At 36.7% G+C, this 27,069-nt stretch overlaps 2 protein-coding genes across 3 annotated transcripts in view; both read left to right on the top strand.

Moving 5' to 3' along the window:
- The first annotated feature begins 2,476 nt into the window (after positions 1 to 2,476).
- Positions 2,477 to 27,069, top strand: part of LOC141399643 (UDP-glycosyltransferase UGT5-like) — a 110,539-nt gene continuing 85,946 nt past the window's right edge. Inside the window, exon 1 of one of the 2 annotated variants that reach the window (XM_073978760.1) lies at positions 2,477 to 3,280. In XM_073978760.1, coding sequence (XP_073834861.1) covers positions 2,601 to 3,280 — 680 coding nt within the window. In that variant the 5' untranslated portion in view covers positions 2,477 to 2,600. Of the gene's footprint in view, positions 3,281 to 16,826; positions 17,513 to 27,069 lie in introns of those variants that run through there. The other variant, XM_073978761.1, reaches the window with a different exon arrangement.
- On the top strand, positions 13,014 to 13,741 carry LOC141396645 (UDP-glycosyltransferase UGT4-like). Its single transcript, XM_073972266.1, has one exon. The coding sequence runs from the start codon at positions 13,067 to 13,069 to the stop codon at positions 13,739 to 13,741; it is 675 nt and encodes a 224-aa protein (XP_073828367.1). The 5' UTR covers positions 13,014 to 13,066.

Here is a 27,069-nt window from a genome sequence, read left to right as displayed (position 1 = left end):
TTACCTTTTCCAGCAAAATGTTGAATAGGTCACACGAAAGGCTGTCTCCTTGTCTGAAACCTCTTTTGGTACAAAATTCTTCGGAGAGGTTCTTTCCAATTTTAACTGAGGACCTAGTATCAGTTAAAGTCATCTTACAAAGCCGGATGAGTTTTGCGGGGATACCAAATTCAGACATTGCGTGGAATACCTTTGATCGGAGGGGACTGTCGAATGCTGCTTTATAATCGACAAAAAGGTGAAATATGTCGATCTGCATCTCTTGGGTCTTCTCTAGGATTTGCCGCAGGGTAAATATCTGGTCAATGGTGGACTTGCCAGGTCTAAAGCCACATTGGTATGGTCCAATTATTTCGTTGACCATTGGCTTTAGTCGTTCGCACAATATCCCTGACACTATCTTATAGGCAATAGGGAGAAGACTTATGCCCCTATAGTTTGAGCATACAGTCTTATCTCCTTTCTTGTGGACGGGACATAGGATGCTCATGTTCCAATCGTCGGGTACGCGTTCTTCCTGCCAGATGGTGCTAACTAGCTGATGCATACACCTTATCAGCGCGTCGCCTCCGGTTTTAAACAGCCCGGCTGGTAAGCCATCGGCTCCTGCTGCTTTATTATTCTTCAGCCGGTTGATTGCTGTTTTTACCTCATCTTGGCCGGGCGGTATACATTCTATACCATCTTCTGGGATTGGATCTGTGGTATCATCGTCTTCGCTACTATTGGATACCAGCAGATTGGAGAAATGTTCCTTCCATATCCTGAGCACGCTATCTGTATCTGTTACCAGATTACCTTGCTGGTCTCTACAGGAGGATGTGTCTGTACCAAAGCCATCTGTTTGATGTTTCACTCTTTGGTAGAATTTTCGGACTTCATTCTGTTTCCTGTACATCTCGATTTTTTCACACTCCCGCTTTTCCATTTCTGTCTTTTTCTTGCGGAAAAGCCGTTTCTCTTCTCTCCTTTTCTGCCGATATCTCTCTCGTGCGCTACGCGTTGCTACTGATTGTAAAGTAGCTCTATATGCCGCATTTTTATCTTCGGTAGCAGCACGGCACTCCTGGTCATACCATGAATTCCTTTGTGGAGGTCTCTGGAATCCAAGTATGGATTTTGCGGCTGTTTGCATGGAGTGGGCAATATTTTGCCATTGTGTTGTTATGTTATCGGGACAAGGAGTGCTCGCGTTAAGCAATTGGGCTAGTTGAGTGGAATATGCTGTGGCTATCTGTTGTGTTTGCAGCCTATCGATGTCCAACTTCCGCGTTGTGTCTGTTCGTGCTTTATTTGCAACGTTTAGACGGGTACGTACCTTTGCTGCAACAAGATAGTGGTCCGAATCAATGTTTGCGCCTCGGAAGATCGTACATCCAACACTCTGGATGAATGTCTTCCATCTATCACAACATGATCAATTTGATTACTTGTTCTTTGATCTGGAGACAGCCAGGTGCCCTTATGAATATCGAGATGATTAAATCTGGTACTGCTAACTACCATGTTTTTTGCAGCTGCAAAGTCTATCAGCCTCATACCATTGTCAGATGTTTCACTGTGGAGACTGAATGAATGATTTTAATGTAATGGGCAGGGCAACGGTCATATGTTTCTTCTAAGCGCTCGTAAAATATATCTTTGGTCTGTTCGTCCTTTTCTTCAGTGGGAGCATGAGCACAAATAACGCTGATGTTGAAGAATTTAGCTTTTATTCGAATTGCAGCAAGTCTTTCATTCACTGGGGTGAAGTTGGATACCAGATGTTTTAGTCTCCGACTAACTACGAATCCGCAACCAAATTCATGCTTTACGTCATGGCAGCTATAATACAGTGGGTCACCTTTAGGTGTTGTTGTGACGCCTTTCCCAATTCATCGTATTTCCTGTATGGCAGTAATATCGGCCTTGCAAAAGTCACGGACTACACTGCGTAAATATAAGAGACATAGACATAGTTGAACAGGGAACGCCACGGGGGATCTTATTACTTATTCTATTTGTTACTACCATAACCTGATTACTAGACAATTGAGGGATTTTACGTTGATAATTCTTCTGAGGGAAAGACCCCATATCTACATTACAATAGCACTGAATGGGTCAAAAATTCAAACTGAGTGTACTTTTCAAAATCGGGGGGCATTTTTGAAAATTTTCTGCGGGTTTTTCCATATTTTTGGGGACCAATGATTCAAAATTTGAGAACAAGGCCTCGAAAAATACTAAAAACCCTGACGAGAGCGTGTACGGACTGACATAACACCACTTACACACTGTCATAAGTTAAGAAATTCGAATTTTGATCTACCCTCTCTTGAACGACACTGATTTAAACATGAGTTCCCCTAATAGAAAAAGTGATTGAGAGAGAAATATTAACTCTCTTACTTTCTCCCATTTTCTCTATATCAATAAATATTCGTAGCCGCAAACAAGATTACATTACAAAACTACAAGTAATGCATTTTACAATTTTTAATAAGAGGCCAGTGCAATTAATGACCGCCAGTATTTCCGCGTTGATTTTCAAACTGTTAACATACACGAACTAGTGCCGGTTATTGTGTGTTCCCAGCCTCCTACCGATCAACAACAAAATGAATTGCCCCAGCCTACGACGTTTCGCTTGCATACTTCTGACATTGCTAAGCCTATCACTTACAGCGGTTAATGCAAGTCGCATATTGTGTGTATTTCCCTCGCCATCCCTCTCACATTTACTGATACATGCATCGATTGCAGAAACATTGGCCTTGGATGGTCATAATGTTACGGTCGTAGCCACTGTGCCGCCAAATAAGATCAAAGCTCGCCATGTAAATTACATACACATTGAGGGTCCTATGTTCAATGATGCCTTTGCCAAAGAAATGCTTAACAAAGCGGCCCATGTTTATCAAAAATTTGCCAGCACTGTACGACAAGTTTTGGATATGGCCAATGTGACAATGAATAATCCTCATATGTTGAGATTTTTACAAAACCATAAGGCCGGTGATTATGACGCAGTTATATTGGGTTATTTTATGAATGATTTTATGTTGGGTCTGGGTGCCCATTTTCAATGTCCCATAATTGTTTCGTTTATGGTGCAGCCAATATTTTCAATTAACACAATGATTGGAAATCCCGCCGAGTCATCGTATGTTTCCAGTTTATTTATGGGATTTAAACAACCTATGCCGTTTTGGAGTAGAGTTAAAAATTTTATTGGTAATGCCTTTGAATATCATGTCTTTGCTGCAATAATGGCTCGCAGAGTTGAGGAGTTGTACAGGTAAGTGTTGCGAGAGTACATATTTGTAGAATATAATCTTTATGAATGGCGGGAATTTGAAGCTTGAGAAATATACAAAAATCAGTAGAAAGTTGTTTTGAATCACGGACTAAAGTATGTAGGGTTGGGCCTAAGTTATATCGGTACACGTATTTCAGGTATTTTGACGGTTGTAGTCACATTTTCGGACCGATATTAGTTATAATTTGAATTTAGGGTTCCTAGAGTTCCTAGTGAGGATCTTAGCTTAAATTTTTAACCGAACTAGCTGTAATTTGACATTTGAAGATCTCTATGGTCATGAAACTTCTCTAACAGAAATCGTCAACATAACTACCTGTAATTTGACATTTGAGGTTCTCTATGGTCACGAAACTTCTCCACCAAAAATCGTCAACACAGATCCATGTTTGGTATAGGATTTTAGCAAAAATTTTTAACCAAACTAGTTGTAATTAGACATTTCAGGTTCTCAGTAATCACGGAAGTTCTCCACCAAAAATCGTTAGCATAGATCCATGTTTTGGTATAGCCCCCATATAACGGCACCTCCCGATTTTCGTGATTTTGAGTATTTTAACTACAATTTTTAACCAAACAAGCTGTAAGAAGACATTTGAGGATCTCAATGGTAATGAAATTTCTCCTCCAAAAATTGTTAAAATAGGTCAATGTTAAGGTATAGCCCCCATTTATAACGGCACCTCCCGATTTTCGGTATTTTGAAGATTTTAGCTAAAATTTTTAATAAAACAAACTGTGAGTAGTCATTTGAGGATATCAATGGTCAACAAACTTCTCTATCAAAAATCGTTAACATAGGTTCATATTTTGATATAGCCCCATATTACGGTACCTTCCGATTTTGGGTATTTTGAACATTTTAGTTACAATTTTTAATCGAACTATCTGCAATTTGACATTTGAGGTTCTCAGTGGTCATGAAATATCTCTACGAAACATCGTTAACATAGGTCCATGTTTTGGTATAGCCCCCATATATCGGTACCACCCGATTTTCATTATTTTGAGGATTTTAGCTACAATTTTTAACCAAAGCAGCCGTAAGTAGGAATTTGAGGATCTCAATGGTTAAGAAACTTCTCCACAGAAAATCGTCAACATAGGTCCTTATTTTGATATAGCCCCTATGTAATGGTACCATCCGATTTCGGTATTTTGAGGAATTTTGTTACAATTTGTAGCCAAACTAGCTGTAAGTAGACATTTGATGGTCTCAGTGGTCACGAAAGTTCTCCACCAAAAATCGCTAACATAGGTCCATGTTTTGGTATAGCTCCCATAAAACGGTATCTCCCGATTTTCGGTATTTTGAGGACTTTAGCTACAATTTTTAACGGAACTAGCTCTAAGTAGCCATTTTAAGTTCTCAGTGGTCACGAAAGTATAAATAGTTCCACTCTTTGGTATAGGCTCCATTTAAGCGCATCTTCCGATTTTCGTTGTATTGAGAAATTTAGTTGTATTTCTTGACCGAACTTGCTGTAATTTGACATTTGAAGCTTCTATTGCACACAAAATTTCATCACCAAAAGTTGTCAATATAGGTCCAAGTTTTGATATAGCCCCCATAGAATGGCAACTCCCCATTTTCGGTATTTTGGGGGTCTTTGCAACATTTTTGACGGAACTACCAAAAATTTTACATTGGAGGTTCTCTGCAGTCACGAAACATCCCAAAAAATCTTGTAAACATAGGTCCATGTTTTGCTATAGCCCTCATAGAATGGTTCCTCCCGACTTTCGGTATTTTTAAGATATTAGCGACATTCTACTATCGAAATGGCTGAAATTTAGTTTTTGGTATTCGTTGAAGATACAAAATTTTCCCTTAGAAATTTGTCAGCATAGTTTCACGTTTTTATATAGTCCCCATAGAACGGTACCGTCCGATATTCGATATTTTCAAGATTTCAGCCGCATCATCTAACCGATAGAAGGCCACTCCGAAGCCCTTTTGTTATAAGGAAGACCACTCCGAATGCCTTCTATTATATAGAAGACCACTCCGAAGCCTTTTTGTATAGAGGACAACTCCGAATGACTTCTATTATGTATAAAAGAACCGCTCTGAAGGCCTTCTTTTATATAGAAGACCAACGAAAGGTCTTTTAGTATATAGAATATCACTCCGAAGCCCTTTTATTATAAGGAAGACCACTCCGAATGTCTTCTATTATATAGAAGACCATTCCGAAGCCTTTTTTACATAGAGGACAACTCCGAATGACTTCTATTATATATAAAAGAACCGCTCCGAAGGCCTTCTTTTATATAGAAGACCAACTTAAGGTATTTTATTATATAGAATATCACTCCGAAGCCCTTTTGTTATATAGAAGACCCCTCCAAATTACTTCTTTATATAGAAGATAACTCCGAATGCCTTCTATTATATAGAAAACCAATCCGAAGGCATTCCAATATATTGAACCGTTTCGAAGGCCTTCTATTTTATAGAAGACAACTACGTAGCCCTTCTATTTTATAGAAGACCACTCCAAAGCCCGTTTGTTGTATAAAGACCACTCCGAAAACCACTTCGAATACCTTCTATTATCTATAAAAGACCGCTCCGATGGTCTTCTTTTATACAGAAAGCCAACGCAAAAGCATTCTAATATATATAAGGGGCTATAAGGGGATAAGGGGCCGTTATGTGGAAGACCACTGAGAATACCTTCCATTATATGGAAGACCACTCAGAAGGCCTTCTGTTTTATAGAAGATCACTACGAAGCCCTTCTACTTTCACTCCGAAGCCCGTTTGTTATATAGAAGACCACTCCGAATGTTTTCCATAATGTAGAAAACTAATTCAAATGCCTTCTATTATATAGAAGACCACTCCGAATGCCTTCGAATATAGTGAACCACTTCAAGGGTCTTCTATTTCATAATAGACCACTACGAAGTCGTTCTATTTTATAGAAGACCACGCCGAAGACCTTTTGTTATATAGGAGACCATCCCGAATACCTTCTGTTATATAGAAAACCACTCCGAATGCCTTCTATTATATAGAAAACCACTTCAAATGACTTATATTATATAGAAGACCACTCCGAAGGCCTTGCAATATATTGAGCCACTTCAAAGGCCTTCTATTTTATAACATACCCCTACGAAACCTTTCTATTTTATAGAAGACCACTCGAATGTCTTCTATTATATAGAAAACCCATTACAAACAATTGAAAACATCAACTGTTCTAAAAATAGAAAAAAAATGTTTAGCTTATAGCTTATTTATTATACCCTCCACCATATGAAGGGTATAATTAAATTTGTCATTCCGTTTGTCACACATCGAAATATTCGTTGGAGACCTTATAAAGTATATATATATATATATATATATATATATATATATATATATATATATATATATATATATATATTTATATATTGATCACCATAAAGTTCTATGTCCATTTAACCATGTCCGTCTGTCTGTCTGTTGAAATCAAGATACAGCTCGCAATTTTAAAGATAGAGAGTCAATATTTGGTACAGAAGTTTTTATTACTTGCAGGATGGTTGGTATTGAAAATGGGATATATCGGTCCACGTTTTGATATAGCCCCCATAGAACGGTACCTCCCAATTTTCGGTATTTTGAAGGTTTTAGCTTCATTACCACACCGAAATGGCTGAAATTTGGTACTTAGTCTTTTTTGGGGTATAAAGCTTTGCCCCAGAATTTGGTCGGCATCGGTCCACGCCTTCATATAGCCCCCATAGAACGGTACATCCCGATTTTCGGTATTTTGAAGGTTTTAGCTTCATTATCACACTGAAATGGCTGAAATTTGGTACGTAGTCTTATTTAGGGGTATAAAACTTTCCCCCGGACTTTTGTCGGCATCGGTCCACGTCTTCATATAGCCCCTATAGAACCGTACCTCCCGATTTTCGGTATTTTGAAGGTTTTAGCTTCATTATCATACGAAATGGCTGAAATTTGGTACTTAGTCTACGCTGGTGGTATAAAACTTTCCGCCAGAACTTTATCGGTATCGGTCCATGCCTTTATATAGCCCACATAGCACGGTACCTCCAGATTTTCGGTATTTTAAACGTTGTGTGTGTTAGAACCTCCCGATTTTCGTAATATTGAAGATTGTGACGTTAATATCCCACCGAAATGGCTGAAATTCGTTATTTAGTCTTCTAAGAGTTATAAAATATTCCAGAAGAGTATTATCAGTATAGGTCCACGTCTTGATTTTCGGTATTTGTTAAGTTTTAGCTACATTCTCTTACCGAAATATAGGAAATTTGGTATTTAGTCTTCTTTGAGTCTAAAAACTTTCCGTCAGAAATTTGTCGGTATAGATCGACGTTTTGAAATAGCCCCATAGAACGGTGCCTCACATTGTTTTACCGAAATTGCTGAAATTTAATATTAAGTCTTCCTCATACACGAAAGGCAACTAATTAGGAGGGAGGGTATAACAAGTTCGGCCCGGCCGAACTTAACGACCTTCTAACTTGTTTATTTATTTATTTGTATACCCTCCACCATAGGATGGGGGTTATATTAAGTTTGTCATTCCGTTTGTAATTACTCGAAATAATCATTGTAGACCCCACAAACTATATATGTATGTATATTCTTGATCGTGCAATTCTACATCGATATAGCCATGTCCGTCCGTCTGTGGAAATCACTCTAGCGTCCGAACGGATTGAAATTGGTGGATGAAATTTTGGTAAAATCTATTATATGTATGTAGGACGTTTGGTATTGGAAGCGGGCCATGTAGGTCCAAGTTTTCGTATAGCCCCCATACAAAGTGACGCGTTGTCGTTATAAGGAAGTTTTATGATATTTGTCTCATTTGACCACCGAATTGGTTGTAATTTGCTACTTTGTGTCTCCAGAGGCTAAAACATGTCTCTACCAAATTTTGTTTTTATAGGTCCACGTTTTGGTATAGCACCCATATAAGACCCCATATAGTACGCGTCATTTTAAGATATTTTGAATGTATTAGTGGCTGAACTTTGGTATTCAGTCCTTTTCCGGGCTACAAAAATTTCCCTCAGAAATTTTTCGGTATACGTGCATGTTTTGGGGGCACCCCCATAGGATGGTATATCATTTAGTCTTTTTCTGGGGTACCCCAATGGAACGGTATATCCCAATTTTCGGTATATTGACGGGTTTAGCCTCATTATAACACGGAAATGGCTGCAAGATGGTACTTAGTCTTCGTTGAGGTATAAAACTTTCCACCTGAAATTTGTCGGTATATGTCTTCATATAGCCCCCATAGAGCAGTACCTCCCGATTTTCTGCATATAGGTCGTTCTCCACCAAAATAGCTGATATTTGTATTAAGTTTTTGATGGAGGTATGAAACATTCCATGTTTCATATACCCCCCATAGAAAGATCCCTCCCAATTTTCGGTATTTGGAAAGTTTTAGCCACAAAATCAATGGGAATAACTGACATTTGTTATTTAGCCTTCGCTAGAGTTACGAAACTTTCCTCCAGAAATTTATCGGTACAGGTTAACGGCGCTCCCGATTTTGTTAACTATCCAAATCCAGAATATCCAGCTTTAGGTCTAGTCGGTTTTGCCCAATTTTATGTATTTCGCTCAATTCGGAAAATTGTAAATATTGGTCCATGTTTTGGAAAGAACAAAAATGTCACCCCATATTGTTTTGAAGGAAGTATTGTCAGTTGAGATATATGTAATACTCCTGCTATAAAAGGAAGAGTTTAGTACTTTCATAAACGAAACAAAACTAATTGTTCCTATTTACTTAAATACAGTTCGTGGTGGAGGGTATAAAAAGTTTGGACCCGCCGAACTTACGCTTTTCTTACTTGTTCAACTTCCAGTGGCCATAGAATAACTAGTAAATCAGTGCGACGTGTCCTTGTTAAAATAATGGGTTAGTAGGGGGATTTGTAAGTAGTTACGGTTGCCAAAAATCCCTTATTAAAGTCATTACTTTGGGAGGATTATTTTTGCTGGGCTCCTATTATATAGAAGACCACTATAGTCATTGTAGTAGTCCTAAGATCATTGGTATTTTAAATGGGTCCAAATTTTGGTACTACGCCCATATAGAGGTGCCATCGGTTGGTATTTTTAAAGATGTTATCCGGATTTACTGGGTGCCACCGTGGTGCAATGGTATGCACACCCGCCTTGCACACATAAGGTCATGGGTTCGATTCCCCGGCCAGGCAACATCAAAACACTTTTCAACGGTGGCAAAATACCCCTCAGTAATGTTGGCGACATTTCCTGAGTATTTCAGCCATGTAAAACTTCTCTGCAAAAGTGGTGTCTTAGACACGCCGTTCGGACTCGGCGATAAACTGTAGGTCCCATATCATTGAGCTAATATGAATCGGGGTGCACTCATTGATATGAGAGAAGTCTCCCTTGTCCCTATGGGATGTTGTGGAACAATTATATATATCCGGATTTACTAATAGAATTATTTGTAATTTTACATTGATCAGAAAAAAACTTCACGAAAAATTGTTGCCATAGGTCCACATTTTCATGTAGCCCCCACATGACAGCACATCCTGATTTTTGTCATTTAAAAGATTTTAACCAATTTTTCACAGAATAAAGTTGTTGTTCCGGCAGAACATGGTTTTACGCAAAATTGGCGACATATGTATGTCAAGATTTTGGTGCGATCTCCGGTATCGCGGTACCTCACTATTTTAGCTACTTTGTTTACTTTAACTAAATTTTCCGTCCAAAATAACACTAATTTGACATTAAGGGTTACTAGTGGTTAAAAATCTTATCCACAAAAATTATAAACATAGGTAGGAAATTGCTGTAATTTGGTATTGGAAGGTACAACGCTAATGCTCGATGTAAAGGGATTTTTAATGGCTAAAAACCTCCACGTAGAAAATGATCAATATATGTTCATATTTTGGTGTACACCAAAAATGAAGGTACTTCCGGAATTTACGTATTTTGAAGATCGTTCAATTTTATTTTTATACAACTCGTGGTATATGGTATAAAAAGTTCGATCCGTCCGAATTTGAACACACTTCTCAAAATATTATTGCTTTTACCACATTTTTTCTATGGGTGTAGAACAACTAATTGGCAGAAGCCTTCAACAGCAGCTATGCTTGCCCATATACCAGCGTCGCCCAAGAATGGTTTAGTGTGTGTGTATGTATGAGTGAAGAAAACAACCCAGCAAACCAATCGTACCGACATCGTAACGAAATCGGAACAAAATTCGAACGATACGTCCGATATCTGATCCGAAATCGTAACGATATCTTAACGAAAGTTGTATGAAGTGGTTGACATAATTTCGGAACGAAATGTCTTAGCGACATCGGATCGATTTCGGTCCGATTTCGTAACGAAATCTGAAGAAAATCTTTGGGAAATTCGGATAGGAAATTTCTTTCCGACATTCGTTCCGAAATCGGTACAAAATCTGAACTATTTCAACTCCGAAAAATCGTTTAGAAATCGGAACGAAATCTGAACGATGTTGCTTCCGAAATTGTTCAGACGTGTCGGACATCCGACATTTGGTTTGCTGGGAACAACCACATGATGTTTATTGTTTGTTTTATACCCTCCACCATAGTATGGAGAGTATATTAAGTTTGTTTTTCCGTTTGTAACGCATTGAAATACTCATTTGCGACCCTATAAAGTACGTATATTCTTGATCAGGGTAAAATTCTGAGTCGATCTGTGCACGTCCGTCTGTCCGTCCGTCTGTGGTAATCACTCTAGCATCCACAAAAATGGAGATAGAACGCTGAAATTTTGGGAAAATGCGTCTTTTGTTTGCAGGCAGGTCAAGTTCGATGATGGGCTATATCGGTCCTCGTTTTGGTATAGCCCCCATATAACGGTACCCCCCGATTTCCGGTATTTTGCCGTTCTTAGCTACATTTTCAGACCGATTTAGCTATAACTTGACATTTAGGGTCCTTAAATGTCAATAAACTTATATAACAAAACTTGTGGACATAGGTCCACGTTTTGGTACAGCCCCCATATAACGGTGCCTCCGATTTACGGATTTTGAAGTTTTTAGCTACATTTTTAGGTCGATTTAGCTATAATTTGATATTTAGGGTTCTTAGTGACCAAAAATCTTATATTCGAAATAATTATGAACGTAGGTCCATGTTTTTGTATAGCCCCATCTAACGGTACCTCGGTATAACAGATTTCGGTATCCCCATATAACGAATTCTCGGAATTTTGAGAATTTTACCTACAAGTTTTAACCGAATTATGTGTAATTTGAACATTTGACATTTGAAATTCTTAGCGGTCACCACACCTCTCCACCAAAAATTGTCAAGAAAGGTCGATGTATTGATAAAGCTCCCATATAAAAGTACCTCCCGATTTTCAGTAATTTGATGATTTTAGCTTCAATATTAAACCGAACCAGCAGTAATTTGACATTTGAAGTTCCTAGCGGTCACAACACCTCTCCATAAAAAATTGTCAACATAGGTCCACGTTCGGATATAGCTCCCATATAACGGTACCTCCCAATTTTCAGTAATTGGCAATTTTAGCTATAATTTTTAACCGAACTAACTGTAATTTGACATTTGAAGGTTGTAGTGGTCACCACACATCTGCATCAACAATTTTCAACATTGCCCCAATATAACGATACTTCCCGATTTTCGGTATTTTGAGGATTTTACTTAAAATGTTTAACCGAACGTAGGTCCATATTTTGGTATAGCCCCAAAACAAACCTCCCGATTTTCCGTATCTTAGCTTTATTTGTTGGACGAACTTTCTATAATTTGAAATTTAAAAGCCAACAAAAATTGTTCATTTAAGTTCATATTTTCGTATAGCCCACATACCTCCGAACTAGCTGTTAATGACATTTGAAGTTCCCACGTTATGTACCGATTTTCGGTATTTTGAGGATTCTAGGTACAATTTTTAACCGAATTAGGAGTTATTTGACATTAAAGGCTCCCATCAAAAACTGTCAACATAGGTCCATGTTTTATTATAACCCCTATATAACTGTACCTCCCAATTTCTCGCTCACCGAAAATTGTCAACATACATAGGCACCATACATATACATAGGGCCTCCCGAATGAAGCATTTTATGTACATTATCTGACATTTTAACGTATCCACTTAAAGTTGGGGACAGGAATGAAAACTAATTATTCCATTTTAGTTTAGAATATTTCATGGTGGAGGGTATGAAAAGTTCGGCCCAGCCGAACTTAACGCTTTTTTACTTGTTATTAACTTACACTGTAGGTGATAGAGAGAAGCAAAAGCAAAAACAACTCAGTGGGCGCCCTCACTATACTGTCTTTGCAAAGAAGCGCGTCGCTGCCATATACATACATACGTTATCGGAACTAAAAATGGGTTCAGCAAAGAATATGAGAAATGTCTCTCTCCTGACTTATCTCTCAGTTATGCTTCCATGAGAATTATGAAAAGTGGCCAAACAACAGTTAGGGTACCCAATAATATTCAGGTCACCCTAATCAACAAACAAAAGTTGTTTGCTTTGTAATACGCCCCGATTGGTGTAGGTTATGATACGATAGGTTTGTTAGTTGGGACTTATAAAATAAATGTTAGAACTTGATTAGATCTTTGTTTTCTAATAATGATAACAGAGCTTATCTGTCAATTCGACTGCCGATTAATACCATCTATTCCAGAGAGAAAAATTTTTTGTGGCCAGTAGTGTTTTATTTGTGATACCGTGTAGATTTAAATACATTATGAAGCGGAAAGTAAATATTATTTCCATACTGTTTGTACTCTTGGCCATAGCGGTGATACCAAATGAAAGTGCTCGAATTCTAAGCATCTTTCCCTCACCTTCGTTGTCACATCTGTTTATACATTTTTCGGTTGCGGAAACTTTAGCCAAAGATGGCCACAATGTCACCGTCATTGCCACAGCACCAAACCCTTATAAGAATCCCGACATAAAATATATCTATCTCAAGGAGCCCATGTTCGATGCGGAGTTTGCCCGTAAAATGGTCAACAAACCCTCACCTATTTATGTGAAATTGGCCCATAATTTCGGTTTGGTATTGGATATGACAAATAATACCCTCAATAATCCATTGATGCAGCAATTCTTACGTGACCACAAAGCAGGAGATTTTGATTTGGTACTCCTGGGTTATGGTATGAATGATTTTATTTTTGGTTTGGGTGCTCATTTCCAATGTCCCATGGTTTTGTCATTTATGGTGCAAAGTGTTTTTACCACAAATTCTATGGTGGGAAATCCTGCTGAGGCTGCCTATGTTCCAACTTTATTTGCCGAACAAAAACAACCCATGGATTTTCCAGCAAGAGTTAAGAATTTCTTGTCAAGTCTCTATGAAAATGTGATATTTAAAGAAATGTTATCACGGAAAAGTCAACGTTATTACAGGTAAGTGAAAAGGAGGAGGTATTTAATTCTGTCTTAATCTGTTGGCAATTAGTCAAGTTTTTGTTTCGAGAGTAAAAATTTCTTGGCCATATGTGAAATTTGAAACCATATTATCATGGAAGATGCAACTATATTAGGGGTAGCTGAAGAAAGAAGTGGCGTGGCGTGTTAATAGTTTTTTTCTGTTTCTAAAGTGCAAATTTTCCAGTTAACAGCTACTTGAGTTAATTAGTTAACGAACAATGTTAAGGTGCCTACTTTTGTTCGTTTCCCCTCTCGTTTGGGAATTGTTGTGTTGCGAAGTTGTAAACTAATATTTAGGTAGTCCTAAGATCATTGGTATTGAAAATGGGTCCAAATTTTGGTACTACGCCCATATAGAGGTACCATCCGTGGGTATTTTTAAAGATGTTATGCGGATTTACTAATAGAATTATTTGTAATTTTACATTGGTCAGAAAAACTTCACGAAAAATTGTTGACAAAGGTCCACATTTTCATGTAGCCCCCACATGACAGCACATCCTGATTTTTGCCACTTTAAAGATTTTAACCAATTTTTCACACAATAAAGTTTTTATTCGGTCAGAACATTTCTTTACGCAAAATTGGCGACATACATATGTATGTCAAGATTTTGGTACGATCTCCGGTATCGCGGTAGCTCACTATTTTAGCTACTTTGTTGACTTTAACTATATTTTCCGTCCAAAATAACTCTAATTTGACATTTAGGGTTGCTTTTGGTTAAAAAACTTATCCACAAAAATTCTAGACATAGGTAGGAAATTGCTGTAATTTGGTATTGAAAGGTACAACGCTAATGCTCGATGTAAAGGAATTCTTAATGGCTAAAAAAACCTCCACGTAGAAAATGATCAATATAGGTTCATATTTTGGTGTACACGCAGAGAAAAAATATTTTTCGCTTTTGTTGGAACAAAAATATCTGTTTTAGTTCCAAAACTGTATTTGTTTTCTTCAAACATTGTAATCCAAATCCAAAAATACCATCTTTTGTTCCAAACATAGAAAACAAAAACAACTTTCGAATTTCCGCAATATTGTAAAAATCGTTAATAATACCGATTGTAGGAACTATCATAATCTAATTTTGTTTACAAAAAGTATTGTCAACCCAGAAAACCAGCCCAGAAATTTCTGATTTGAGTGTATATACTTCTCATATACACTTTTCACATAACTTGGATATAAATGTCGCGTATAATATTGCAATCATTCATGAACACAATACATGGTTTGCTGCATTGGCTGACAACAAAGACAAACAAAAAGCCACAAGCACCCACCACAACATAAGGAATAATTAAACACCATAACAAACTTCGGTATAACACCAAACCTCAAAGCACAATGAAGATAGAAGAATGAAACAAAACAGAAACAAATAAAAACAAGAGTCTCATTGTTGGTATACATACACACGAAAACAAACATAAAGGCATCATGTCATACAAACAAAACTCACCATAATTGTTTTTTTCAACACGGCATCGAATAGCGAGAGAAGGAAAAAAAATTGTCGAAGAGAAGAGAGAACTATTGTCCAGTTGACAAAAACTATTTTTGGATTTAACAAAACCCAATTGTTGGAATCACAATACTACATTTGGAATTTAACAATATCTTTACAATACATATTTTGCTCTTCGAATATTGTTGGATCAATCATATTTTTTTCTCTGCGTGTACACCCAAAATGAAGGTACTTCCGGAATTTACGCATTTTGAAGATCGTTCAATTTTATTTTCATACAACACGTGGTAAATGGTATAAAAAGTTCGGTCCGTCCAAATTTTAACACACTTCTCAAATTATTATTGATTTTACCACATTTTTATACCCTACACCACTATGTAGTAAGGGGTATTATGTGTTAGTGCATTTGTATGTAACATACAAAAGGAAGCGAGATAGACCCATAGTTCGTTCTAGGGATATACATAGAATCACTTTCTGAGTCGATTTATGCATGTCCGTCCGTTCGCAACATACAGGTCGCATTTGTTGACCGACTTCGCTGAAAATTGGGGAATACCATTTTTTTAGCCGTCGGAAGAACGCTATTGATTTTGGTTAAAATCGGTTCAGATTTGGATATAGCTCCCATATATATTTTCGGCCGACTTCACGTATTTCCTGTACCACAAACGCTATATATGTCCGATTTCGATGAAATTTGGAATGTGTGACTGATTTCAGTCAAGAAATAAATGAGCCAAATTATATCGAAATCGGTTCAGATTTGGATATAGCTCCCATATATATGTTCGCTCGATTTCACGTATTTGCTGCACCAAACACGCTATATACGTCCGATTTTGATGAAATTTGAAATGTTTGACTGAATTCGGTCTAGAAATAAGTGTGCCAAATTATATCGAAATCGGTTTCCATTTGGATATAGCTCCCATATATATTTTCGGCCGATTTCGTTTTTTTTCTGCTCCAAACACGATATATAAGTCCGATTTCAATGATATTTGGAATGTGTGACTGAATTCGGTCTGGAAATAAATGTGCCAAATTATATCAAAATCGGTTAAGATCTGGATATAGCTCCGATTTATATTTTACATATTCACAGTGGTGTAGGGTATCATATAGTCGGCCCCGCCCGACTTTGCTCCTTTCCTCACTGGTTTCTCTGGGTGTAGGACAACGAATTGGCAGAAGCCTTCAACAGCAGCTATGTTCGCCCATATACATACATTATCGGAACTACAAAGAGGCATAGTAAAGAATATGAGAAATTTCTCTCTCCTGACTTATCTCTCAGTTAGGCTTCCATGAGAATTATGAAAAGTGCCCAAATAACAGCTAGGGTACCCAATAAAATGTCTAAAACAAAAGTTGTTTGCTTTGTAATACGCCTCGATTGGTGTAGGTTATGATACGATAGATTTATTAGTTGGGACTTATAAAATAAATGTTGGAACTTGATTAGATCTTTGTTTTCTAATAATAATAACACACCTTATCTATCAAACTGACTGCCGATTAATACCGTCTATTCCAGAGAGAAAAATTTTTTGTGGCCAGTAGTGTTTTATTTGTGATACCGTGTAGATTTAAACACATTATGAAGCGGAAAGTAAATATTATTTCCATACTCTTTGTACTCTTGGTCATAGCGGTGATACCAAATGAAAGTGCTCGAATTCTAAGCGTCTTCCCCTCACCTTCGTTGTCTCATCTGTTTATACATTTTTCTGTTGCGGAAACTTTAGCCAAAGATGGCCACAATGTCACCGTCATTGCCACAGCTCCAAATCCTTATAAGAATCCCGACATAAAATATATCTATCTCAAGGAGCCCATGTTCGATGCGGAGTTTGCCCGTAAAATGGTCAACAAACCCTCACCGATTTATGTGAAATTGGCCCATCATTTCGGTTTGGTATTGGATATGACAAATAATACCCTCAATAATCCATTGATGCAGCAATTCTTACGTGACCACAAAGCAGGAGATTTTGATTTGGTACTCCTGGGTTATGGTATGAATGATTTTATTTTCGGTTTGGGTGCTCATTTCCAATGTCCCATGGTTTTGTCATTTATGGTGCAAAGTGTTTTCACCACAAATTCTATGGTGGGAAATCCTGCTGAGGCTGCCTATGTTCCAATTTTATTTGCGGAACAAAAACAACCCATGGATTTTCCAGCAAGAGTTAAGAATTTCTTGTCAAGTCTCTATGAAAATGTGATATTTAAAGAAATTTTATCACGGAAAAGTCAACGTTATTACAGGTAAGTGAAAAGGAGGATGCATTTAATTCTGTCTTAATCTGTTCGCAATTAGTCAAGTTTTTGTTTCGAGAGTAAAAATTTCTTGGCCATATGTGAAATTTGAAACCATATTATCATGGAAGATGTAACTACATTAGGGGGAAACTAAAGAAAGAAGTGGCGTGGCGTGTTAATAGGGTTTTTTTCTGTTTCTAAAGTGCAAATTATCCAGTTAACAGCTACTTGAGTTAATTAGTTAACGAACAATGTTAAGGTGCCTACTTTTGTTCGTTTCCCCTCTCATTGGGGAGTTGTTGTGTTGCGAAGTTGTAAACTGATATTTAAAATTGCATTATAATCAGATACTTAAAAAAGTAGATATGTTTGCTGGTGTAATGTATGCGCTACGCTTGGCTGACTGGTTTAAATACGAGGTTACCCAGGAAAGTTTAGTTGTTTCAAAAAAGCGCAGCAGATTCAAATATTCTGCAATCTCGACTGGCTTGGCGTTCTTGTAGTGCCATAAGTGGCGTGTGGTCTGCCTTAGACTGCCTTAGCAACTAAATCAATGCGAATGTTATCCAAGCCAATAAGCTCGTTTGTACCGTTGCACAGTGGTTCCACTTGTAAGGGAAGGTGCGACAAAAATATTTACAATCGTCGGATCAATCTGATTTTTTCAGTATATGCTAAAAATAAGTAAAAAATACTTTAGGCAAAAAATCATCAATATGGGTCCAGTTTTTCCTATAGCCCCCATGTAGCGGTACCACCCAATTTCAGGTATTTTCAAGCTTTTATCTAATTGGGTGTACTTTGGTATTTGGGGTTCCCAAAAACCTCCTGCGCCAAAAATTGTGGTCTTAGGTACAGGTTTCGGTATAGCTCTCATATTACGATACCTCCCGATTTCAGGTATTTTGAAGATTTTATCAACATTTTCGGCCCGAATTGGTTGTAATTTGCCATTTGCAGTTCTCAATGATCAAAAACCTTCTGCTCCAAAAATTGTGGTCTTAGGTCCAGGTTTCGGTATAGCCCTCATATTACGGTACCTCCCTATTTCAGTTATTTTGAGGTTTTTATCTACATTTTCGGTTCGAATTGGTTTAATTTGCTATTTGGAGCTGTTAGTGGTCAAAAAACGTTTCCGACTGGTATCGTGGACAGGAAAGGAAACAAATTATTCCAATTGAGTTCAGAATATTTCATGGTAGGGGATATAATAAAGTTCGGTGCGACTGAACTTGTTTTTACTTGTTTTTCATATTATATATAGCATCATACATATATCAAAAATATAAAATGTAAAAAATACTCTCATAGATCATAGATCCCAAAACAAAAATGTCTAAATCTTTAAAGAAAAAACCAAAACAAACAATTAAAAGACAAAACAGAGAAGAAACTGAGGATACAGTTATACGGCATATTCACTGAAATGACCAGAGGCATCGTCAGTATTTTTAATGTCACACACGGAAATGCAAATATATGCAGCTGGAACTAGATTTTTTTTAAACTTGACACTATTTCGAACATTCTTCAAAAAATTTGGACAGCGGCGAAGGATGGCGAAGTTAGTAAAACTCAACTTCAATTTTTAGGACTTGGAAAATAAATCCACAAAAAAAAATATTATAAAAAATGTGATTTCCAGCACATTTTATTCGAATAATGTGTAAAAATTTTTATGTAAAGTAATTAGAAAACCTTGTACTAAAACTTCCATTTCGAAAAAAAATAATTTTATCCTTTCAATTTTTAGTTATTTGCATTGTAAGAAGTCACAACCTTACTGATGTTTTTAAAGTTTTTAAGAGATCATACGTAAATGTCAACTTCTTCTGTTTTGTTTTGTTAAATACCGTTATAAATTACAAAAACATTGCTGGAATATTAAAATATAATATGTTTAGAGAAAATTTGCTGAATTGTCGCAGAGATTTGCTGATATTGATTTTTCGATTTTTGTCGCAGGTTGGGACCAGTGTGCGTTGGCCGTCTCTCTTCAGATCATGAAGATCTCTCCTGACGTGCCTGGGTAGGGTAATAGCAAGGGTTTGTCATTAGAACAAAGTCCAAACTAAGGTAAAAAATAAGGTTTTTTTTTAGATTTTCGCAATTTTTCTTGAAAACAGTGTGTCCAATTAAAAAGTGACTCGAGCAAATGTCGTAGACGGAAATTTTTTCCTAGAACGAACCATTCTTGAGATATAGCTGTTCTAAAAGACATATCATGTATGTGCACATATAAGGGGAGTATGCACATTTTCAGGCGAACCGGCTAAACTAACTAAGGTAACCTGGTCTGACCACTCAAAAATATGCGTCCCTGCAAAGATCGCAATTATACCAACATTTAAAAAAATTCCAACAAAATTGTAGAGTGTTAAGCAGAGTTATTCCATAAAAGAGTCACGTAAGCCCAACTGGAACGACTACAACGAAAAATCTCCGAATTCTTTGCATTTTTGTTCAAATGTACGGTTTATTGCGCTGAGTACGGAAATTTATAATGGAAGGCGGGTTCATTATCCGGATTTTTGGTCCGAAAGGCCAAGGCCTTGTTTCTAATTCCAATTTTGTCGTAAATAGCTGTGGCTTACCCAGACAACTTAAACATGCTATCGAACATTAGACCGAATGTCTTAAGTTAATAAGTGATCGGAATCAGCACATCATCGACCAATATTTTCAGGGGGAGACTAATTTCAGCCAATAGATTTAGCGACAGAAGAAGAAAGAAAGAAATGCAGTATATAAGCTGTGTTGATATTTATCCTAACACATATGTCATCAACGACAAGACACGCCACATACTTTGCGATCTCTATAACGGTTTCTTATTTCTGAATTCCACAAACGATAATATCGCTCATTGTAAATTGTGGTGGTACCTCCTCGGCTGAGAGGTGCTCTTATGAACTGTAGCACACTCCTCCTCACCATATCACTCACGGTTAAATAACACACGTACCTCTCCGGATCTGTCAATTCACGACGTTGAAAGTAGCAGCCGCTCTATTATAATTAATAATTCTTTCGCGCATTCGAGAATGATTTAACCGTTGCACAGTGCGAAATATGGGAACTTTAGAGGAACTTTACTCAAAAATTAAAATACATAAAACTAATGAGATTCTTGTTGAATTCTATTGCTAAGTATCACATGACTAATGCCTCATATTCAGTTTTGCGATTTACCCCGCGAAACAACTAGAAATGTACTTAAAAGTTTCACTAAATTATTTTTTTTATAAGTTTTGGAGGTTTTTTTAATGTATTGTGGTGAATTGCATAATAAATAGCACATTTTGCGAGATATGCTACTTTTTCAGAAAGTCATTGGAACATTCATATATCTATATTTTTGAAAATTTGATAGAAGAACCGGCAGTAGACGTCCATGTTAGTTTCGTTTATCCCAAAATGGCTTCACCAATACTAAGATATGTCGCTTTTAATAGTTTTATGACTATTCTTGCGAATTTCATTCACATTTTCTAGAAAAAATGTTTAAATTTGAGCAGTTTTCTCAGGACATCGTTAAGTACCTGAATCAAAGCATAGTTGCACCAGTCGAAACGTTCAATTTGTAAAAAAAAAAAATTTTCATTTATTTTTTTCATTTTAACGTATGTGGATGATTGGTGGGAGGGACCAAAGCAAGGATCTATGCTCTGAATTGTTTTTTTTAATATTTTCTATTCAATGAAGACAAATTTTGAAGTAAACCAAACTCGGTTGGCAATAATTACCTAACACCACTTAAATATCCCAAATGGGGTGCTCCCCTTATATTGGGGCTATAGAAAAACGAGAAAATACGTTGCTAATATTTCGCAAAACGGTTTTCTACCTACGGAGAACATAAATTACCAAAATGCAAACAAATAGATTGGTAAATGTGCTTGGAATCTTTAAAATATGTTATATTGACCGGTACCGCTCAATGGGGGCTATACCTATACGCGAACAGATATTGACAATATTTTGTACATATGTTCTCCATCCACTGAAACCCCAATATACCAATTTGCAACAAAATCGGTTGAAAAATGAACCTAATACGTAAAAACGGTCATGTGGCCCATTTATCCATTTATCCACATACGACCCTCAACTATAAGAAACATTTTTGGAAAGTTTTAGTAACCTACGTTCTTCACATAAAAAGTTATGAGTAAAGTTCCACTAAAGTATCCATATTTCGCACTGTGCTTTGCCCACAATTATTCAATCCTGCCCAATGTTGCATTTCTTAATGTGGTTTTCCGCTAGCGTGTTGACTTCAAAAGTAAGTCACAGAACTCGTGGGACTTCATAACCCTCATTTGCTAGTCCGGTCACCTCTGATGGCAAATTTGGTCTAATTTCGGGTGGTTGACTAGCACGTATATCAATTACCCGAAAATTGGTGATATCTCTGAGCTGTGCCAATGACCGCACATAAGGCCATGGGAAGTGCAGAGGTAATTTGAAGCTCTATATAGAAGACCTTCTAAAGGATTAAAGAACTTCTAAAAGTCTTCTACAAACAAAAGACTTTCTATAGGTCTTCTACAGACAGAAGAACTTCTAAAGGTCTTCTACAGGAAAAACTCTTTCTAAAGGTTTTCTATTTGTAGAAAACCTTTTAAAAGTTTTCTGTATATAGAAGATCTTTAGAAGGGTCAGTAGAAGACATTTTAAAGGTTTTCTGGAGACAGAAGTCCTACTAAAGGTTTTCTGCAGACAATAGACCATCTAAAAGTCTTCTACAGACAAAAATTTTTTCTAAAATCCTTCTACAGACACAAAACCTTCTAAAGTTCTGAAAGTCTTCTACATACAGAAGAACTTATAATGCTCTTCCACCTTCTATAAGCCTTCTACATATAGAAGACCTTCTAACTGTTTTATACAAACAGAAGACCTTCTAAAGGTTTTCTACAGATAGAATACCTTCTAAAAGTCTTCTACAGACAGAAGGCATTTTAAAGGTAAAGCAGAAGACCTTTTAAGGGTCTTCTACAGCCAAAAGTCTTTATTAGGGCCTTCTACATACAGAAGACCTTTTAAAGATCTTCTACAGATATATATGCAAACATAACATAACAGTCCCAAACATAATATATGATTGGGTCCTGCAAACAAATATATGTTTGGATGCAAACAACTATTTGTTTAGGTGCAAACAAATATTTGTTTAGATGAAATATAAATGCAAGCCCAAAATCCACAAAAACCTACACACATTTATGAATGGTGGTGGTTTTTCATTTATTGAAATGCATAGAAATACCAAACACAAAAGCAACAAAAGATGCGTAGATACATACAAAATTCTTAATGCCAGAAATAGTGTTACACTCTTAGAAAGAAAAACAAACAAAAACTATCTAATATATAAAAGACAATGTGTGTATGTTACTATGTTTGTATGTTTGTATGTTCCGAATAGACTCAAAAACGGCTGAACAGATTTTCTTGAAAATTTCAGAATATGTACAGGGAACACCGGTGGTGAAAATAGGCTATATATTTTCTTGAATGGTCGTCGCGGAAGTGAAATATCGCGGTCATTCCAAATTATTCAAAAACGAAAAGACTCAAAAACGGCTGAATAGATTTTTTGGAAAATTTCCGATAATGTACTGGGAACACCGGTGGTGAAAATAGGCTATATATTTTCTTAAATGGTCGTCGCGGAAGTGAAATATCGCGGTCATCCTAAATTATTCAAAAATGTACTATTTCAGATAGTATAGCAAATTTTAGTAAGCGTGACTATAAAACCGCTATAACACTGGCTTCTATGTGTGGGATAACGCGGTCAACGCCATATTTTGGAATACAGTAAAATCCCGATAACTTGAGATGTCACGATAAAGCAATTCCGAAAAATCGATTGGGAAATCTTATAAAATTTTGTATGTGAAGTTTTTAGGTCTGAGAATAGGTCGTAATCTATTTATTTAACCCGCTAAGTGTAGTGACCGGTGGTCCTCCCCACAATTTTTTAAGAAAACCGCGAAATTCAAGATAATTTTTAATATATTGTTTACAAATTGTTTGCAATGCTATGGTAATTACTGTCTTGACCCTGAATGGTCGTCGCGGAAGTGAAATATCGCGGTCATCCCAAAATTTTCAAAAATGTATTATTTCAATTAATTAGAACGTTCGTAAGCTGTTTTTATACGACTAAGAGTAGTGACCGGTGGTCCTCCCCTACAATGTTTTTAATAAAATCTGAAATCGCGGTCATCACAAAGTTTTCAAAAATGTATTATTTCAATTAATATACATAATTTTAGTAAGCGTGACACAAAAATGATATAAACACTAGCTTGAACAAGTGGTAGTGGCCGGAGGTAGTGACCGGAGGTTCTCCTTCAAAATTTAAAAAAAAATCTGAAGTCCATGATATTTTTGAACGTATTGTTTACAGATTGTTTGCAATACTACTGTAATTACCGTCTTGACCCTGAATGGTCTTGGCGGAAGTGAAATATCGCGGTCATCACAAAATGTTCAAACATTTATTATTTCAGATAATATACATAATTTTGTAAGCGTGCCTAAAAAACGCTATAAACGCTGAACACTAAACAATAAGTTAGATAGCGCGATCAACTCCACATTTTGGAATACAGTAAAATCCCGATAACTTGAGATGTCACTATCCAGAGGTTAAATCCACCAAAAATAGCGAAAATCAGGCGCCACCCTTCTATGGGAGCTATATCAAAACGAGGACGTATACTGAAAATTCTCTGCAGGACTGTTTACGACCCCCAAAAGTGACTATATCTCCAAACTATTGAAAATCGGGAGGTACTGCTTTATGGGAGCTATATCAAAACGAGAACCTATAACTGTTGCATACCGAACCCAACTAAAAAGGCGTGTCTTTCGGTCGATACGAATATTTATGCTCTCCTCTTTAAATTACATTAAAACCAAATTTTAGCCATTTCGGTGAGATAAAGATGTTAAATCGTCAAAAATAGCAAAAATCAGCCGGTACCGTTCTATGGGAGCTATATCAAAACGTGGACCTATACTGACAATTCTCTGCAGTAATAATTACGACTCAACCAAGACCAACAATCCAATATATAGCAATGTTAATTGACGTGCACCGATCATTATATGAGGCGTTCAGAGCACACTTCGACTAACTCCATAAAACAAAAAGTTGAGAAAAGCAATGATGAAATGTATATTGTTTTTTAAAATTCCCCTGATAATATGGATTCAAATATATAATGTAGAATGCATAATAGCAGGTATAGCTTTCATCTAACGGTATATAAAATGAAATAAAAACAATAGTCAACAAACAATCGTTAGTAATGTTGTGGTAATGGTGGAGTTAATCGAAGTGTGCACTGAAAAAAGTAATAAAGTTAGGTCTTGAATTTTTTTATTAACGAAAAACTTAGTTTTTTACACATATATTACAGGTTTTACATAAAAATTAATGTTGGCAGTTCAGTTATAAAACAATATTTGTAATTAATTCATGTTAGCTTTATGTTAGCGTCATTCTTCATGGCTAGGTTTACGACGTTTCCGACGTATGTAATATACGTCAAAAATGTATGTTATATACGTCATAATAAGGCCATCTATGGTTTCAACAAAAGCCGAAAGGGCATTGCTGTAAAAATGTACACGTTGCGAGCAGAGCTACATTTGAATGTGGAGTTAATCGAAGTGTGCACTGAAAAAAGTTGCATATTATTCAGTGGTCAATAAAAACTTGTTATTTAAAGGTGCTCATCTTTATTATTCAGAAAAGATATTATGATCATAAATAGATATGGCGATATCAAAGGCTTTGACACTTAAATCTCAAATTTTTCAAAAAGTGGAGTTAGTCGAAGTGTGCACTGAGCGCCTCATATGTGGGTCACAAAGTGCTTTAAACTGTCAATTTATGGTGAAGGGTATAATAAAAGAGATTTTATATCTTAAATTTAGGGGATACCTGGATACATGGAATTTATGTCAAAAACATTGATTTATATTATGAAGTTTCTAGAGGGATGCCTAATTATGGCTGTATCAATGCTGGATAGATAACTAAAGTTTACACGGAGAACCCAAACAACGGGCCAGCAACGCGGACCGGGTCAGCTAGTAGGGTATAAAAACACAAAACTCAACGACTGCTTTGGGGAAACAGAAGAAAATTTTTTCTCAATCTTTCTCGCAAAAAGATCAAAAATTATTCATACCATTTTTTTCTTTTCCTCTTCGCTTGCTAGGTTGGTTAACTGTTACATAAAAAATGGCTACTTGTGGATGAATAAATCGCAACAACAACAACTAAGAACGAACACACGTGTTTGGCGCATATTGCATACACATCACCAAAGCAAAAATAAACTTTTCCACCCTCCCGTTATCGCTTCTACTTTTTCTATTGCTCCATACACACAGCTCTTTATTAATAACTAAGCGAGAGTCCTGTTGTTACGCTCTCTCTCTCCACCCATAAAAAATATGTTCTAACATTGAAAAAATTTTGGTACCCAAAACATATATTTGTTTGCAACCAGTCCCAAACATATATTTGTTTGGATCCAAACATACTTCTAACATATATTTCTCTGCGTGTGGAAACACCATGGATAAATTATCGTGAGGACATGGACTCTCCCTTTCTCTCTTTGGGTATGTTCAAATGGTGGCAACCGTGCAAATGATTGTTAAAACGCCAATAGCAATTAAAACTATTTAAATCTGTGGTGGGATCCAAATCGTCAGATAAAAATATATAACAAAAAATTGAAAATTTTCTCCAAAAATCGCCTTCGACAAATTATTGAAATTTTGTTTCGCAGAAATTTTGTCTATGGAAGTACTTGGAACTGTGAGAACACAAGGAACTGTAGAGAAAGTAAGGAAGTGCCATGCAGAGTTCATTCGACTAAAAATGTGCGTCTAATTTCAGTGTAAAACCTGGTCTTGGATTGTTTTATAAATTGTTTCCGCTTGTAATAATTGTAGTCCCGACACCAACATATACTTTCGTTTTCGGCAAGTTCATAGTTCCCTAGTTAAAAGTATCTAGGTACCTGGAAGTTTGTCCAGATAACACGGATGATCTATCCAAGTTATGTGCATAACATGGATAATGTATCCTTGTCATTGTACAATATCTTACTTACTTAGTTGGCCCGTTACAGAACATTTGTTCTATAGACCGAACTTCCTCTCTGTTTTTCGCTTGACTTTTCATTTCTTCATCCACTTTTATGCTCCATCGAAGCTTAGGCCTGCCGATTCTGCGTGCACCGCCATGTGGCATGTATTCATACGCCTTTTTAGCGGGTTCATCATCGCTCATTCTCATGATATGGCCTAGCCAACGCAATCGTTGCATCTCGATACGTTTAACTATATTCATGTCTTTGTATAGCTGATAGAGCTCGTGGTTCATACGACGTCGATATTCACCGTCAACGCAAATCGGCCCGTAGATCTTTCGAAGAATTTCCCTCTCAAACACACCAAGCACTGCCTTATCTGCTTGCGCAAGTACCCATGCTTCGGAGCCATACATTAGCACGGGTAGTATC

Source organism: Musca autumnalis, unplaced genomic scaffold (assembly GCF_047663935.1).
Source record: "Musca autumnalis isolate F117 unplaced genomic scaffold, ASM4766393v1 scaffold_3, whole genome shotgun sequence".
Taxonomy (NCBI): Eukaryota; Metazoa; Arthropoda; class Insecta; order Diptera; family Muscidae; genus Musca; species Musca autumnalis.
Note: the sequence above shows the minus strand (reverse complement) of the source record. Positions and strands in the feature narration are given on the sequence as shown.

Coding starts and splice junctions, on each gene's coding strand:
- LOC141396645 (XM_073972266.1), top strand. CDS start 13,067: ATGAAGCGGAAAGTAAATATTATTTCCATACTGTTTGTACTCTTGGCC.